The sequence below is a fragment of the Aquila chrysaetos genome, chromosome 8 (assembly GCF_900496995.4).
Source record: "Aquila chrysaetos chrysaetos chromosome 8, bAquChr1.4, whole genome shotgun sequence".
Classification (NCBI taxonomy): Eukaryota; Metazoa; Chordata; class Aves; order Accipitriformes; family Accipitridae; genus Aquila; species Aquila chrysaetos.
In genome coordinates this window covers 44463140-44480156 of record NC_044011.1, presented here as the reverse complement: position 1 = coordinate 44480156, position 17017 = coordinate 44463140, and the positions used below count along the sequence as shown (strand labels likewise).

Here is a 17017-nt window from a genome sequence, read left to right as displayed (position 1 = left end):
CAAAAAATACTCCTTCGGAATGGCTCAAATGTGAGCATTTACGACCAACTCCTGCTCTGGGTCTTCAGGCGCACAGGGGCCAGGTCTGAACTGCCTTCACAAGCCAGGTTTCTATTCTGGGCAGTTCTGTACGTGTGAAATAATCCATATTTTTGCCTGTTTCTATGTGGAAGAGGGTGCGGGATTGCTTTAGCTAGCTTCTCGGTGGAGAGCTGAGCGCTAGATGGCGAAAACGAGCCGTGGAAAAGCTCCGTGGTCCTCACCCTGCCATCCTCCCGGCTCTCACCCCCTCATCTCTGCTGAAGACTTGGGGGGGAAAAAAAAAAAAAAAAACAAAAAGGAGATAAGTTGGGGGAACACGATTTCTCTGAGCGTGGAGCTGCAACTCTTCCCTGACCTTGAGCGTCCTCAGTCCGGGATGAGATGCCTGTGCAGGTGGTTCAGCTTGGCCCTCATGCTCTTCTCCTCCCTCCTTCGCTCTGCGACACCACCAGACCGGTGGCTTGCAGCAAAGCTCCGCTGTCCCCGCTTGCTTGCACGGGTTGCGGCAGACCGGTGCAGGCGTGGCATGGTGCGGGGCTCTGAGGCCGGACAGAACTCATTGCTGCGATGGGAAGCGCTGAGGCGGGTGGGAACTGGGAGCAGCAAAGGGCTGGTTGGGGGGTTGGGGGGGATATTCTGCGGTGCTCAGAAGATGTAGTGTTCAGATTCTGCGAGAGAGATGCAAGGCTGGGGGGAAACGAGAGGAGACGGTCCTGCAGCAGGCTGGGCACGGGCTTGTCCTGGGCTCCTGTAACCCCCTGCGTGGGAAATGACTGCACCTCTCGTGGGCACCATCCCCTCCCTGCCCGTCCCGGGGTGTCTCCACCGTGTCCCCAGGCCGGACCCTCAGGGATTTCCCCCGTGGGTGTGGGTTGCTTCTCCTGCCAGTGCCACATCGTCTCTGCCCCTGCGCAAACGCACCGGGCATCCTTGTAGGAACGACAAGGCAGCAGCATCTCCTCTCCTCCTTCCTCCTCCTCCTCCTCCTCTCCTGTCCGGCGCTTGTGTCTCAGGGTTTTGGGGCTCCTGAGCTATGTCCAGGGGCTCTCCCCTCCGTTTCGGGGAGCGGCTGGCTGCCCGTGCTGGGCAGAGCCCTTCCCGGCTCCTGCACGCCGTGGGCAGAGCGGGCTCCCGCTGGTCAGCCATTTGTTTGCTTTCCTGCCATCCGGCTATGCCGAGCTGAAATTACTTCTCATCGGAGCAGCTTCGCCGCACGTGTGTTTACGACCTGTGCCTAAGGCATGTTCCCTCCCGTCGAGAGTTGGCTGGGGCTCTTGCAGCTGCTTTTCCTCCCGATGCCAAGTCTGTGAGGAGTTTGTTGCATGCTAAAACCACAACAGTCCATCCCAGCAGGGAGGAGAGGCAGAAGCGCTGGCTCAGGGAGGGCCGTATGGCCGTCTGTTTGTCTGTCCGCACACGTAGCCGTCCTTCTCCGCAGTCTCTCCCTAATGCCGACAGCCCTTGATGCTCCCATTTACTCAGGGGCCATGGACAGAAAGAGGTGAAGTCGTCGCAAGCTGGGGAGCCAGAGGCATCCGTGGCTTTTCAGAGGCATCCGTGGCTTTTCAGAAGCATCCGTGGCTTTTCAGAGGTGAGCTCAGGAGAGCTCACATCGTCTCCAGAGCAAGCGGTGGGGTTGCTGCACAGTGACACAGGTTTTAGGGGGGGGGAAGAAATGAGAGCGGGTGCAGTGAGGGGTCCTGGGGTAGGTGGAAGTGGAAAGTGGGATGGGAGAGGTGCTGCAGAGCAAATGCATCCTCTCCCTGAAGCAAGCATTTATCCAGGGAATTTATTTTCTACTGTGGATTGGCCACGATCTGGAATTTAGAATTGAGAATTTCAACTTTCTGCCTTTCTTTTTCTTTTTTTTGTCATTAAAATTGCCCGGTGGTTTTAGGGAAAATCTTGAAGTAAGGTTCTAAACTACCCCAAAGGCTCAGCAGTTTGTAAATGCATTAAACCTCTCTCCCGGACCATAGCAGGGCAGGTGACTGTGGGGTTGGCGATGCTGCAGGAGTGACGCCGAGCAGCCAAGCGAACAAAAGGCAACCCGATGGGGACATGGGGACTCTTATCCAGGCTGAGTTAGAGACACCAGCTCTGTAATCACTGGCAAAAAGGAGATTAAGAAGGGGCTTCGTTGAGGGCTTACACATTTCTGAAGGGAATTGAGCGGATTGATGCCACGAGGCTCTTTGAGCTAGTGTCAGATTAGAGGAACAAGTGGGCATCAATTTAAGCCAAGACGCTGCAAAGCAGGACACTAAAGGAATTTAGTCGAATATACATATATTTAAAATATTTTCCTATGTGCTGTGATTAGTTAATCTAAGTCATTGACTACCCAAGGCAGCAGTTGGAGTAATCAGTGCAAATGACTTTAAAATGAAGCCAAGCTGGTAATTAGGGATAACAAATGTCACGTCAGGAAAGCGGTGACTTGGTTCAATGGCGCTGGAGCTTTGCAAAGGTTGTCCGGACCCTGTGTCCACCCGGTGAGCGGGGAGGAAGAGTAGGAGATAACAGCAGGCTGTTTCGTGACTGCAGGAAGCTGATGATGCAAAGCATGTTGGGCCATGCTAATAGTGTGCTACCCGGTCTGCCTTGGGGTTAATGCTCTCTGACCACCCTTTTGGGGATGGTTTATGGGTGCTAAGGGACCTTTACTTGGAGAGGAAGCAGGAGGCTGAGGAAGGCTGCGCACACAGCCAGAGAGTAGCTAAGCGAGTCGGCCCAAACACCAAGATGACTTTTAACTCGCCATCAGTATGCTTCAGAGTTAACATCTATCGGTACAAATGCACGATAAGACATCTGACATGTCTGCAACGCTTAGCACGAAATCTCCACTGTCTGTACTATAATTCAGAGCAAGCGCAGACCTTTTCTGAAGGGAGGGACCATTTTTGCATGTTTGTGAAGTGCACAGCAGGGTCCTGATTTCAGCTGTTATCTCTGGGGCTTACTGGAACAATAACAATATCTGAAAGCGTGGAGTTTTGTAATGACCGTTTTTACAAAGTCTCTTCTAGTTGCGTATGAATTTTTTTTTTTTTTAAGTCGCTCTGCGAATAAATTTAACGCAGACAAAAATCATAGCCAGCCCCCTGGAAAGTGTCACCTTCACAGTGACGCCGACCGTGGCACTGACAAAATCGCCTGTCGGGGTGACGCGCTGGCAGATGGCAACCTCCGCTGGGACAGAGCAAACGAGCAACTAGAAATCCTGCAAAGAAACGGCCAAAATAACCCCCAATCCACCCAGTAATGAGCGCAAGAGCTGTGTCTGCTGGGAGAAATGGGCAAGGGACCGCTGCCGTAGGAGGGTCCGGGGGGTAACAGGCTGCCTTGCGCGCTCCCCGCCGGCGTTTGCCGAATCTCCGCTAAGCCCAACCACCTTCCCGGCAAAGACAAAGCTAGAAGTAGCCTGGGAGTGTTTTTTCTTCCTTTTCTTCCCCGTCTTTTTTCTCCCCCTGCTCTTTCCTCACCCATGACTCCAGCAGACATCTGTCTAATGAATTTGAAGGCATTTATACTGGCCAAAGTGAAATGTATGAGGCTGATCGCCTTCATCTTATTACCGCTAATGGGAGCCCGCGTAGATAAATCCTCATGGATCCTGATGGAAACTTACCTTTAAATATCTGGCGTTCAGTGTGAAATATGGTAATGCCGAGTCCAGGGGAAGGGGGAGACACACGCGTTGCCTGCTGCAAACCACAGGGCTTAATTTTCTCCGGTGGGGATTTTAAGAGCGGTCCCGGCGAGATGCAGTCGCGGAGGAGGGGACAGCGGCTCCGGGCTTGGGTTTTTGAGAGACGGGGGGTTCAGTGGTTGCCTTTGTGGGCGATGAGGGCTTGGGCACCCCTTGGCTTGACCCTGCAGCCGCGTGGGGCTGGTGCGTCCCCGTGGGTGGTGGCAGGGGGCTCGCTCGCAGGTTTTTCAGCCCCTGGGGGACTGCTTCAGCCCCCGTGGGCTGGATCAGAGCGGGACAGCGAAGCCACCGTCTCGCCCTCCCCACGTCCATCCTCGACGCTGGGCATGGGTGGCCGTGTCCTCCGTGGACAGCAAAAGGGAAAGGAGGTGCTGTTTCCCAGGGCTGTCAGAGCGACAGTCCTGTTGGTATTTTCTTTTTTTTTTTTCTTCACCAATAAGCCCTGAACTCACTGGCTAATTAAATATCAAGTGGCTATTAAGCACATGCCTCGGACTAAGGTTTAATAAGGCGGTAATAGGTACTGTGTATTTTAACATGTGTACCCAGCCTTAGGTGGTAAACCTCAACCCAGGTGCTTCTTAAATAATCAATAGTTATTTATTAAACATGGAGCAGCTATCCAGCTAAATTTAAATTAAAGGCCTAGCTGGGAGATGAGCTTGGATTTAAGGTATTAAAGAGTTAGCGGTCTAGCACAGCGTGTACCGGCATCCTAAAACTGCTTATCTTAACCTGACCCCATCCCTGCACGCCTTCCCCCACCTTGCCCGGCTGCCCGCGCAGGCAGCCCGGCGGTGTCGCGGGGCTGGAGGACCGGGACGCCCATCCCCGTGGCCTCCCGGCTCCCCGGGGGCAGCTCCGTGCCTCCGTCTCTGAGGCACGGAGCAGCTGCCGGGGGAATAGCAGCAGAGGGAAGCAAAACATTGCCATTTAATTTGAGCCAGCTCCCCGTTTGCTCTGTAAATACCATCGAAGGTTAATGTTTTTAAGAGTTTTGGGCTGGCTTCTTGCCCTCTGCCGGCAATCTGGGTGCGTAGAAGCCCAAATGAGAGCTCTCCTGGTGCTGCCGCTTCGCACCGGAGCCCTCCAGCTCCTCTTGCCTCCTCGGCGTGAGGCTCACGGGCGCTGGACGCAAGAGTCTTCTTTTCTCTGTGGCCTTCCCCAGATAGGTGATACCCAAGGACCTGCAGGAGCGGCGGGGCAAAATACCCCAATTAGGGCAGCAAATTGCATCCGTGGGGTGGGCGACAGTAGCTCAGGGCGTGCAACGTTGGTATAAAGCTAAATGCAACTCTTGGCATCACCTTCCCGTACCTTGTCTTCGCTTTGCAGCCTTAGAAACGTTCACTTATTTTTTTATCATATTTTTCTCTGAAGGGGGGATGGGATGGCTCTGCCCTGCTCGCGCTTGAACCAGATGCTTTCTGGCATCTGGGGACTTGCAAACCTTCCCCCGCAGAGCAGCTCTCTTCTGGGTTTTGTCTTCACCGCTGACGCGGCCGGCAGCCCCAGGCTGCGAGCTGGTTCCCAGCAAGTTGTCTGCGCCTCGAAGCGGCTCGCTGTATGTCAATAACTTTGCTGCAATTGGTTCAGCGTTCCTCGGGGGGGGGGGGGAGGGGGGGGGGGGAAAGGGCCTTAACTGCTGCTGTTTATCCCTCTTATTTTCGGTTCATTTTATGCAGCTTCAAACACAGCCGACACTCACCCGGTCCATTAATGGAAAATAAAGGTCAGGGCTGGAGGCACCGAGTGCTGCCATCCCCGGCTCCCGCGTGGTGTGCGGCGTGAGTGCGAGGGCTGCAGTCTTTTCAATTTTCTTTCTGATCTGGTGGAAGCAATCGGGGCTGGATTGGCCGCGAGAGCCGGCAGCAGCGTTCCCTCCGGGAAGAGCGCCCGGCACAGTGGGTCCCACCAGCAGCCCAGCCCAGGGACGGGGACAGGACCGGACAGGGTGGCTCCTTGTCACCCCTCGGTCCAGGCTGGATATTTTGCAGTGTTGTCTCCTGGGTTGAATAGTGCAGGTGAATTTTAAGAGCCAGTTCCAGCTCATGGCTCTGTTTCCGGGATTTGGGATGATGTTGGGTAAGCTGCTGCCCCAAAACCTTGCTTGTCCTGAAATAATGCTGTTAACCTTCTCCTTGAGGGAGATTTACTGATGTTAAGGACTAAAGCAAGCTGAAGGTTATTTGCTAATGTGCTGGTGGTTTCAAGGTAGATCCCTCCACTTCCCCAAAGCATACCAGGAGCTGTCATCGGCTAAAATATCACCGGTGAGCAGCATGAGTTGCCGTACCGCACGGCCCTGGGGTCTGGGACTGAGGGTCCTGGACTCCATCCCCTCCGTCTCGGTGGGAAGCGTGGGTAAGGAACAGGTATGCTGCTTTTTTGTCAGGGTGATAGGTAGGGCTCGATGCCCTGGTTGGGTGTTTTCCATGGAGTCCAAGGGGATGAGGCGCTCTCATCCTCCAGGAGATATCCCATAGCGATGAGTTATTACGCAAGGATGGACTCCTGTCCCTTCACGCTTTGCTGGCGCTTTGGCATGCAGATCCTCTTTCGTCACACAAAATTAGGGAAGCCCGTACCCTTTGAGATTTTCCCAGCCTGCACTGTCATTTCTAATGCCTTATTCTTTTCCCTCCGTGCCTCCCGAAATTTGCTGGTAGGCTCTTGCAGGGCGGCTGCCGTGCAGAACTGGCTCCGTTTGCCTATCAAGTGGCCTCGGGGCTCCCACACCTCGCTGTGCCTCTCGCACCTCATGCAGCTCTTTGCTTTATCACCTTTGACGTGTAAACCTGACCAAAGAGGAGACCCCAAATAAAAAAGTCAATAGCAACAGGTTAGCAAGAGCCGGATGACGGCGGGCTGTTGCAAACCTGGGTGGGCAGCAGACCCTTACAGAGCTGGGGGTTTTCCCCTCCAGCCTGCCACAGGCACCGGATAAACTTACTCAAGGCAGCCAAAAGCTGTATTCGTATCTTGCCTTTGTTTGCGGCTTTTTCTCCGGGTTTTAGCAACGTGCGAAGACAGCTCTTGCCTCTCTCTCGTGCACAGTCGCCATGTGATGTCTCTATCGGGCAGCGGCTTGTGCCGAACATCCTTCTCTAGCATGGCAGCGCAGCTCTGACCAGCGCTCCCCCCCAATTTCCCAGCTCTCTCGGTCACTTCGTGATGTTGATGTTGCTTCGTGACAAAGTCCTACTCGCCACCGCCCTCAGGCTCTGCGCTACAGCCGTAACAGAGGGCTGGGGGAAAGGGGAGCTTCGTTTCGAAGTTGGGTACAAACTCCTTTGCGGTTTATTCCTTCCAAGGCAGCACCCACCCATCAAGGCTTCCCTGCGGTCAGGTTGCTTCTGCTTTCTTGCATCTCCCTGTCGCCTTATCGCCCAGCTGCTCCTTGCAAGAGCTGTGATGACCACCCCTGCTCGGTGACCCAGCGCCGAGGAGCATCTCCAGGACCTCCCCGTGGGCAGCGAGCCCCGGGGCGGTGGGAAACGCGCTTTAGAACCCGCAGATCCTCTTGTTTGTATTTCAAAGCACTGGTGGAGTGGGACTGGGACTTTTGCCAGAATCTTGCTAGAGGGAAAGTTTTCTCTGGCTCAGTTCACACGATGAAGGATTTTTTATTTTTTTTTTTTCCCCCTCTGCTTTATTCTGATACCTTTTTAACAGGATCAGCTAAATAGGCAGATAGAGTATACCAGTTCACAGGCCCCTAGAGGTGAAAAGCCATCGCAGATTAAAGTATTTTTTGTGATCTCCAAAGCAGCTGTATTTTATATGCTGACCCTGTTTTCCTGATCCTATTAAGTGGTATCGTGAAACACAGCACCTCATGGCTATACGCGTTTGGCTTTCTGTAAGCAGGGGGTTTTCGGTCATGTTTCATTTTGGGGGATCGCGTGCCTCTGACTAGCCAGACCCCCAGACATAAGGTCTCTCCTTGGGCTGGAAGGGGATTTCCATTAACCTAGGACTGAATTCCCATAAGGACCTTTGAGAAACCTCATCCCCCACATCTTGAAGGTCACCCTCTGCTCTTCCAGAGCGGCTGATGGTCCGTTTGGATGGAGGGAGCTGTAACAGTTCAGGGGCCAGGCTGGCAATTTTTTATTTCTATTAATCCCTGTATGGGACGCAGATGCTGTGGGCAAGGCTGGGGGATGTGTCCTCCCCCCTTTACCAACTCTCCCATTTTTTTTGGGGGGGGGGGTGCACAGCAGGTAGCTTCATTACACCCTACCAGTGAGCCCGCAGGTGCATTACTGCTCCTCCCAGCACGTCTCCATCCCTCCTCTGTTTCCATTGCAAGCCTTGGTCCAGGGACTGTGCAGTGATTTTGGGAGTCAGCATGACCCGGCAATCAGAGTCACGGACTTCCCTCCTCCCGCTATTCTTGCAGCGCTGAAAAAGCCAACTGCTGGTCTGAATGTTTAAAACCAAGCCTCCTGCAAAGCCCTGGACCCAAGCACCCCCTGAGCTACTTGTCAGATCCAAAGGAGCCTGCCCAGGGACCCCCTCCCATGCTAACGAGTAAGGACAGTAACGAATGATCATCACTATTTGTGTTGAGGACTATGAGCGCTGTCACCGCTGTCTGCGCTGGCGATTACAAAGGCTGCTCCCGCATCGTGCCAGCCCGTGGGAGAGGAGGAGGAGGAGGAGGAGGAGTGACCGTGATGCTCGGGGCCGGCCAGCCCAAAAGTGCCCCTTGGCATCCCCTCACCGAGCACGGGAGCGACCGGCGGCAGGTCCCCGCGGTGCTCCAGCCACCTCGCCCTCCTCCTCCTCCTCCTCCAGGTATCAATCAGCCTGGCAGAGCCTGCTTCCCCAGATGGGTCTCACTTTCTGTTCCATCTCATTTGACACTTCATCAGCTGTAGACAGCAGAGAGACATGTCAGCTCCTGAGATCCATCCCCTACCTGCCAAAAGGCTTGTGCTCCTTGGCAAGAAATGTGATTAGTCCGGTTCTCAGTGGAGATTTCTCTCGGCATTATCTTGGGGGAGGCAGTCGCAGCCCCCATCCCATTTCCTTCCACTTCCCCAGCCCAGCAAAGGCTCCTTGCTTATTCTGGCTGGATGTAGAGGTGACACAGAGCTCTCCGTGCTTGCTAAGCTGATTTGTGCATACGCATTGGGACGCTGGTGCTGTTCCTATACAAAGAGGCTGTGTGTCTGGTGCAGGACACAGACGTGAAGGGCTGCACTCCTTATTCGCTGGGTTAAGCTCAAGTCGCTACCCGCTGTGCGAAAGTACCAGCAGCATACATGAGCTCGTGGTCAAAAGAGGGGGAAAAGCCTTTTTTCCCCCTCTATGAAAGCGCCCTGAGCGTGGCGATCTCTCCTGGAAGCTTTGACGCCTGCTCGGTGCGGAGGGAGAGGCTGCGCAGCAGACGGCTGCCGGCAGATGCGGCCGTACCACGCCGGCAGCCTCGTACCTTCCCATTTCATCTTTCCAAATTCTCTAGCAGCTGGGAAGATGCTGAGCCACCCCCAAACTCCCCCAGAGATCCTGTTGCTCATCCCTCTCCATAGCCGGTCCTCACCCATGTGTCCCTGCCGCCGTGTGAGTGGTGCCGCTGGTGGGAAGGTCCCTCTGTATTTCTCCGCATTTCCGAGGCTTTCTGCACGCATGTCAGTGTCCCATAAACAGTAATGATGGGCATTATGTTTTGAGGCCGTTTGAAGGGAGAACGTAAAACCTAATAGGTAAAAATATGCTTCTCCATGCAGGTTCCTTAGGAAAATAAACACAACCTGGCTTTCAGCAGTGCCTGCGTGGGTTTTGTGAGACCCCGCTCCATGGGGCTGGTGATCCCAGGGGCTCGGCTCTTCCCCATGGAGCTGGGGTGCGATCCCTGGGTCCCACTGCTATCAGCTCAAACCAGAGGAAAGATGCTGTCTCTGGAGTAGTTGGCAGGTGGAGAAGTTAAAGGAGGTGAGGATTTAAGAGCCTCGATTCCTCCCGTCGCGCACTGGGGCTGTGACTTGTGATAATGCCCCTAGGCACCGACTGTAATGCACGTAATAAATTAAAACCAAAAATGTGATTACTTTGTCGCTTGGAAGACAAATGCATGTGCCTGGGGAGTAACAAAGCATGTTTGATTTGTTGTTGTTTTTACTATGTTTACTATTATTATAACTTATTCCAAATTATTCCAGTCTGAAACAGAGAGGAGGGTGTAGCTTGCAAACCTCCTTGGAGAAGTGGGTTTGGGGAAGGGACTTACAGGAGGCAAATCCTATAAAGCTGAGGGTCGTGGCATGGAAGGGTCTTGATTATCTGGATGCCAGTGGGGAAATTGAGAAGGTCTGGATAATGGAGGGAGTTGAATGGGGCTGGTACACGTCAGCTGGATCATTTACGTGAGCATGGCACCAGGGGCCGGTGCAGAGACAAAGGCGCAATAGGGGCGAATGCTTTGCAATCAAAATAAATCAGAGAGAGTTGTCACCACCCCCCCACACACTTTTGGGACAGAAAGCTGAGGTAGAGCCTTGCTGGATGCTTGCTCACGCTGGGTAAACTTCAGCTCGGAGATGAGTCCTTGACTTTGGGTCCAGCTTGCTTCTCCATCCCTCCCGCCGAGCAGCATTGCCCGGGGAGCGACGCGCTCCCGAGACCCTACAAGGCACCCACAGGGATGACTCAAGGAGGATCCGCTCTTATTGTCTCGCCCGTAACAGCAGAAATCTCCAAAGAAAGCTCCATCTCCCATCGTTCCTGACTAGGGAAAAAAGAAATGGAGCTTCTAATACCCGTCTCCACAGGAGTCTCTAATGCTAAAGAGCTTAGAGGGAGCACTCATGACTTTGAGAAGAGTAAAAGCCTCCCTTGTCCCCTAAGCGGTGTCCGGCTCAGTGAGCCAATACGCTCTGATAACATGGCAGATGGGTATTTCTAGCATTTGTTTTGATGATGAAACTGTACACTGTGCTCAAAGATGCCCCCAGGACACATTGTTCTCTAGATAAAATGATGAAAATTAAAACTAAGTTTCCTAGGTCAAAAGGACGCTCGTTAAACCATTCAGGCCTAAGAGGAAAAAGAGCTGGGGGGGGGAAACCCAGCTAATAAAACCCAGTCCTTTCCTTAAAGGAAAGTGCCTCTGGGGGAGCCGTGCGGGATGCGGGATCTGTTTGTTGTTCGCCTGTGCTGAAAAAACTGGTTTTGGATGATGATCTTGGTGCATCGGGTACCGTGCACGTGGTCCCCTGTTAGGGAGCAGGTTTGGAGCTGGGATGCTGGAGGGGCGGAAAACTCCGGGGTAACTCTTGTTTTAGGGTTACATCCAGTGCACTCGTGCCAGCCAGGAAAATGCAAAGCCATGGGATTTAATCTAGGGAGAATATGTCAGGACTCGGTTGGCTGCATCAACAGGCGGTGGGAAATTGGGGATGTGCTGGTAGAGCTAACAGTGGGAGAAGTATCGCAGGAGGGGGAGCGCAAACTATCCCACTGTAATGCTGCAAGGTGTGTGCTGCTCTGTGCTTTGCAAAAAAAAAGAAAAAAAAGGGGCAACCGGAGGAAAATGCAGATTTCATGTAGGTTTGGGTCCAAGCAGGGACCACGCGTGCTCCCTGCTCCCTCCGCGGCCGCTGGCCTTTTGCCCTCTGCTTTCCAACCCCCTTGCTGTTTAAGAGCAAGCCCGGAGCTTCTGAAGAACCACGTTTCCCTTGGTGAATGGAAAAACACCACGTTGCGGAGATGGAAATGCCGATCAGTGGGAGCAAGGGGAAGAGAAGAGCAGCGTGTGGCCTCTGCAAATTGCAGGAAAAGTGGCACAGTTATTCAGAGCTGCTCAGGTGGCTTGGGGAGGGAGTTAGTTTTAGCGGTTAGATGGGAAAAGTGGTCTTGAATTCCTTTTATAACCACATTACTGAGACAGCATGGGCAAATTGTTTCCCGTCTTTGTTGCCCCAGTTTCCCCAGCCGCTCAAAATGGGACTGATTTTTACCTGCTGCCTAACAGAGGTATGAGCAAAGCTCGGCTTGTTCTTGCCGAGTGCTTGGGCATCCCTGGAGAACTGATGCCACGGAAAGGCAGGGTACTTTTGGGACTCAAAAGCAGAGTACCAGGCACTTCAGCTATCGTATTTAGGCTATATACAGTTGTTACCCCATTTGAGAATATGCAAAAGCCAGCCAGGCCACCCATCAAACGATCAGATCTCATTATTCACATAGTTTAATAGATCAATTAAGAAGAAAAATTGTGTTTTGGAAGCGACCTCTCCTCTCCCCTCCCTTCCTCCCAGAAACAACCCCAAACCAACAATCCTCATGCTTAGTTTTCTGTGTGTCTATTTTTATGCGATATGAACCGTGCTGTAGCTCTCTGACTGCTTTTCCCCTTATTTGATACTTGATTTGCCCTCCAGAGATCAGCAAAGAGCATCAAACGTCATTTTAGCTCTACCCTCTAGATCAAGGGAGAAGATTAATAGATGAGGGCTTTTATTGCGTGGGTATGTGTGTGTGCGTACCGGGGTGTAGAGCTCTCTCTTCTCCTTAAACGTTTTCTGTCTACAATCAAATTTGAGACTCTCTGCCCCAGAGATGAGCACCAAATTCCTCCTCTCTCCTCCCAAAAAACCCATCAGAAATATTAATCCCCTCGGCAGCAAGAAATGCCCCGGGGCTGCGGGGTTTTTCATCCTTTTCTCCATCCTCCACCAACCCCCATTTATTTTCTGTCATTAAACAGTCTCTTTTTGATCTGGGAATTAATTTCCAGATAAACTGAGACACACAGAAGTGTGCATGGATGTGCGCATCCACGAGCAAGAGACGGTTTGGTGGCACCAGCTAAAATTACGCTGGGGATCAAGCTGACTTCTACATCAAGCTACGTCCCTGAACCACAGCAGGCACCAAATGCAACAGGTGTTTGTAGGGTTAAACTGTTCAATGGGAAAAAATATACGTGAATGTGTGTATAAATATGTGTATATATATATTTATCTTTTTCTTTTTACACCACCCCCTTCTTTGCAAGCTTTTTTTCTCTGGGGGGTGGCAGGGTTTTTGTTCAGGAGCTGGGCACCTTTCTCCACAAGGAATATTTTCAGTGCACAGAGCTTGCTTCCAAAGCCAAGCCAGTTTTCCTGACGCCCCAGCTGATAGGGAATCCCGCTATAATCCCAACTTTCCTTTCTGCTTTGAAGTAAGTCTCTAGTCAGGGTGGTTAAGCACAAAAGCACAAAAAGGCAGATGCTGAGGGCTTAAAAAACAGGAGAAAAGAGAAAAAAAAAACCCAACCCAGGAAAAAAGCTTGTAGTGTTTCTTTTTTAATCCCTTCATGTTTTAAGGGCTGTGTTCACCTAATGAGAAATGCCTGGGGGCAGGGCAGCCCTTCGGACCAGTAGCGAGACGTGGGCGATGGGAAGAGGTGGGAATTGGAGTTCATTAATGGATTTCCTTAAGGGCAGGTCGTGCCTCAGTTTCCCTTTTTCTGCTGTCACCTGGGCTGAACGGGGCAGCGGGGGCAAGCGCCGGGTGCTGGGGAAGGGTCCGGGGACCAAGTGCAGCCTTGGGTGATGCTGGGGGCACAAAGAGGCGTCGGGATGCGGGGTGCAACCTGAATCCAGACCTAAAAGGTGTTTAAAAAAAAAAAAAATCCTCTCTGCTTGACTTTAAAGTGGATTTATTCGTAATTCACTCTGCATGTATGTACTATTAAGGATTTGGGCTCTCAGAGGTTTTGGGTGGTTTTTTTTTTTAAGACGTATTACATTTTTTAAAGGGAGCACGAGAGGGGAAAAAGCAGCTAAGTTCACCTTTAAGGATTTATTATCGTTTCTCTAGAGCAGGTATTTACTGGGGGTATTTCTCTGAGGAAATGACTGTCGATTATAAAAAATAAAATAAAATAATAAAAAAAAACCCCCTCTCTCCTGAAGCCAGTAACCTTGCAGAGTGATGGATTGTCTTGCTGAAAGTGGAGTTAGGGAGAAATGGAGAAGGAGAGGAAGAAATGTAGATACCGTAGTATACTCCGGGGGGTCGGGAAAGGGATATGAATTATTAAGTAAAATTAATAATTGAAATAATTAACAGCTGCAAGAGATTTTTGTCCATCCTCCACATAATAGGGTAGCAATGTTTAGTATCAAGCTGTAGTAACCACTAGTAATTTGATGTTAATTAATTCGTTGGCTCAGCATTTCAAGCATTTATGGGTGTTTTCTTTCCTTATAAATATATTAATAAGTTTAAGTAATTCTACAAAGTAATTTCGAAAATAAAAAAAAAAAAAAGTCCTAGCAAATGGCAAGTCATTTATTTTTGATCAGTAATTAAAATGGCTTTTTCCCCCCATGCATGTACATCAGAGGAAAATGGCTTTGTTCCGAGGAGCTTCTAATTTTTATTCTTCTTCCTCTGATACGAATCAATAACATTTGCTGTGTGGGGGCCAGACCGCTGCGCTCTCGGCGTCGCGATTTTTTTTTTTTTTTTTTTTTTTTTTTCATCGTGGGCTTTTGGAGTTTGTTGCTGAGTCTTCCGAAGACCAGAGCTTTTCCTTCCCCTGCCCCCATAGCTCTGACCCCCTTGGATAATTTAGGAGGGACTGGAGAGAAGGCTCCAAAAGATGTAGCTTAGTGATGGTGGCTTGTATTTGGGGTAGGTAAAATTTGGGGGTGCTGGATACGTGGGGGATGGCTGTGGTTAGGAGGAGCTGAACCCCTCTGAAAGCCCTGCCAGGAGGTAGATCCATCTAGAGGTAGATCCAGAGGCGGATAAATGGGGTGCAGCGGGGTTTTTTGCAAACGCGAGTGCTCCGCAATGGGGTCCGAGGTGCAGGATGCAAACGGATGCAGGGATGCTTAAAGCACGCACGTAGCTGGGAGGGTGCAGCCCTGCTCTGCTGACCTTCACCTCCCTCTTCGGTGGGGGGAAGACCCCAAATGTCCCTGTTTTGAACAGCAAAGGTGTCAGACGCCTGTCCCCGGGTTCTGGTGCCTTCTGCTCACGTGCATCTCGCAGCAAAACAAGCACCCTGCGGCCGATTTGGTGCAGTGGCGTTGTTCTTCGCTGATGCCTCAGGAAAGGGTTGATCTGGATGAAATCTTCTCGGGTTGTTGCAGCTCTACAACTTCTCGGGAGGACCAGGGAGCCCTCCCAAGGGTAAAAGCGACCCCAGCAACGCTGAGCCCATGGTCCAGGTGACGGCAGGCACTGCAGCTGGTTATCCCTGTGGTTGAGGCTTTGCTAGATCAGATGCGGGTTTTAAGGACTGTCCCGTGGAACCAAACACTGCCATACCTCACCGAGTGGAGAGGAGAAATTGGGGCGCATGAGGCAAGGAAGGGAACAGGGAGAGGTTGGTAACAAGAGGTGGAAAAAGAGCAGTGACGTGGGGATTTTTTTTCTCTGGGCTGGGCTCAGAGACTTCATCGCCTTTCTGAGTTTGTGCGGGGCTATGCATTAAAAATGGCGTTTCCCCAGACGACAACAGAGAAGGGGTCTTCCGTGGGCTGACAGCCCCAAATTCAGTCCCAGGCAACGCTGCTGGAAGCAAATTCCCTTTCAGAGCCAAGGCAGCAGAGACGGTGCCCTCTGTGCCACCCTTTGCTTTCCACCTGGGGAAACGGAGCCCACACTGACACACGGGAGAACAAGGCTCGCGGCTCCAGGCAGCGTTATTTTGGCTCTGGATTGGGATCCAGGAGCCCGATGGGGTGGGATGCTCGGTGTTTGGGATGCTCGGTGTTTGGGATGCTCGGCATTCGGGCTGCGCGCTGGCCGCGGCAGCAGATGGGAGCTGTTGGATGGGAAATGGCATTGCTCTCCTCAAGGAGCATCAGCATCTTATCTGCAGGCAGCAGCGGCGGTTCCTCCCTTTGCAGAGCTCAGCACAAAATAACAGAGCGGGGAAGGGACTAATTCCCATCCTCGTCAGCAGATGGGGGTGAGATGTATTTCTGGCCTGGCTGGTGGGAGAGGAGGTTGCAAGGCATTATAGATATCCAGGCTGCTTTTGTGTTGGGTAGCAGGGGCAATTTAGGTGCTGAGCTGGAGGGACGGAGCAGGGAGTCTCAGGAGATGGAGCAAAAGGTGGGAAATACTTTTTTTTGCCTCGCCCCAAATGCTGTGGGAGCTGCGAGGTGCCCGGCAGCAGAGACCGACTCTGCTCCTGCCCCAGGGAGTGAAGGAGCATTAAAAGTTTGAAGTTAAACTGATGGAGCTCAGCTATAGCAGCAGACTTCTGCGCATTTCTCCTACTCAGGGATTTGCCCTATATTTAATTTTTTTCCTGACTGCTTTAGTGACTCTGTAAACGTTGCGGAGTTTTTGTGTAATTTTTTTTTTCCCTTCCTGCTAGATGAAGTGGGTTTGGTTTTTATTGAATCAGTTTCCTCCGAGGATAGAGGTTGCGAGTGGATAAAACCTCTTTCAATCCCATAAAAATGCCGTCAGGGGATTCACTTAAATTTATTTAATCCTGTGCACTTTATCGCGGTCACTTCATCATGGCAGGTAAGTGGATGCTAATGGATCCCTTCTTTTTATGGCCTGCAGCCTCCTGGAATTAGATCCCCCAGCTGCAAATCTCTCGTTTGTGGTTGGCATTTTATCTTCTTTCTTTTATTTGATTAGCGGGGGGGGGGGGGGGAGCGAGAGGCCGGGCACCCGTTTCAGGGTATTAAGGCCAGGACAGCTCGTTGCTCTAATCTAGTCTGACCTTCTGGGTAGCACCAGCCCAAATTTCACCTGCAGGAGATGCTCGGCGAATGTGAGGACGTGAAATCCTCCCTCCATCCCTCCCATCTGAGCCCAGTGAGCCGGGATCTCTTGGTCTGGGGTCATATTGCCAAAAAGTATGGAAAGCTTTTGCTCTTCTCCGCCTCGGCGATGAGTCAGAGTTGATATGAATATGCCTCTTCTGATGGCCTGATTCACTGTCCTCCAAACCTGACAGGCCTTTTTCATGGAAACGTTGAACTTCATTGTCACTAAACCATTTTCTTTTATAAAGTTGAAGTAGTTGGATGCTTTCAGGTGAAGGTTGTTGAATTGCCTGCTCCATTAATGCTTTTAAAACTGGGAGATTTTTTGCTTTGGAGTCACAGTTCTGCTTTTTTTTTGAGGACCTGCTTCAGTATTTAGTTTTGGCTGCTAAATCTGAAGCACTTGTCCTGTCTGACCGCGGAACTTCAACCTGTGTTTTTCTGCTGAGGCTCAAGGCTGTGGGATGCTGCCCCCGTAACCGTGTGGTCCAGGCCCCCCTTGGAGCTCCAGCACCTT

The 17017-nt window shown here is 51.7% G+C and overlaps 1 protein-coding gene across 4 annotated transcripts in view; it reads left to right on the top strand.

Annotated features, from left to right (window-relative positions):
- The window catches only part of LOC115344448 (protein CEPU-1), a 352367-nt gene that overhangs the window by 133899 nt on the left and 201451 nt on the right, over window positions 1-17017 (top strand). Inside the window, exon 1 of one of the 4 annotated variants that reach the window (XM_030021740.1) lies at window positions 6034-6121. The exons of 2 other annotated variants lie outside the window; for them this stretch is intronic. In XM_030021740.1, coding sequence (XP_029877600.1) covers window positions 6040-6121 — 82 coding nt within the window. In that variant the 5' untranslated portion in view covers window positions 6034-6039. Of the gene's footprint in view, window positions 1-6033; window positions 6122-16227; window positions 16250-17017 lie in introns of those variants that run through there. One more of the 4 variants, XM_030021745.1, reaches the window with a different exon arrangement.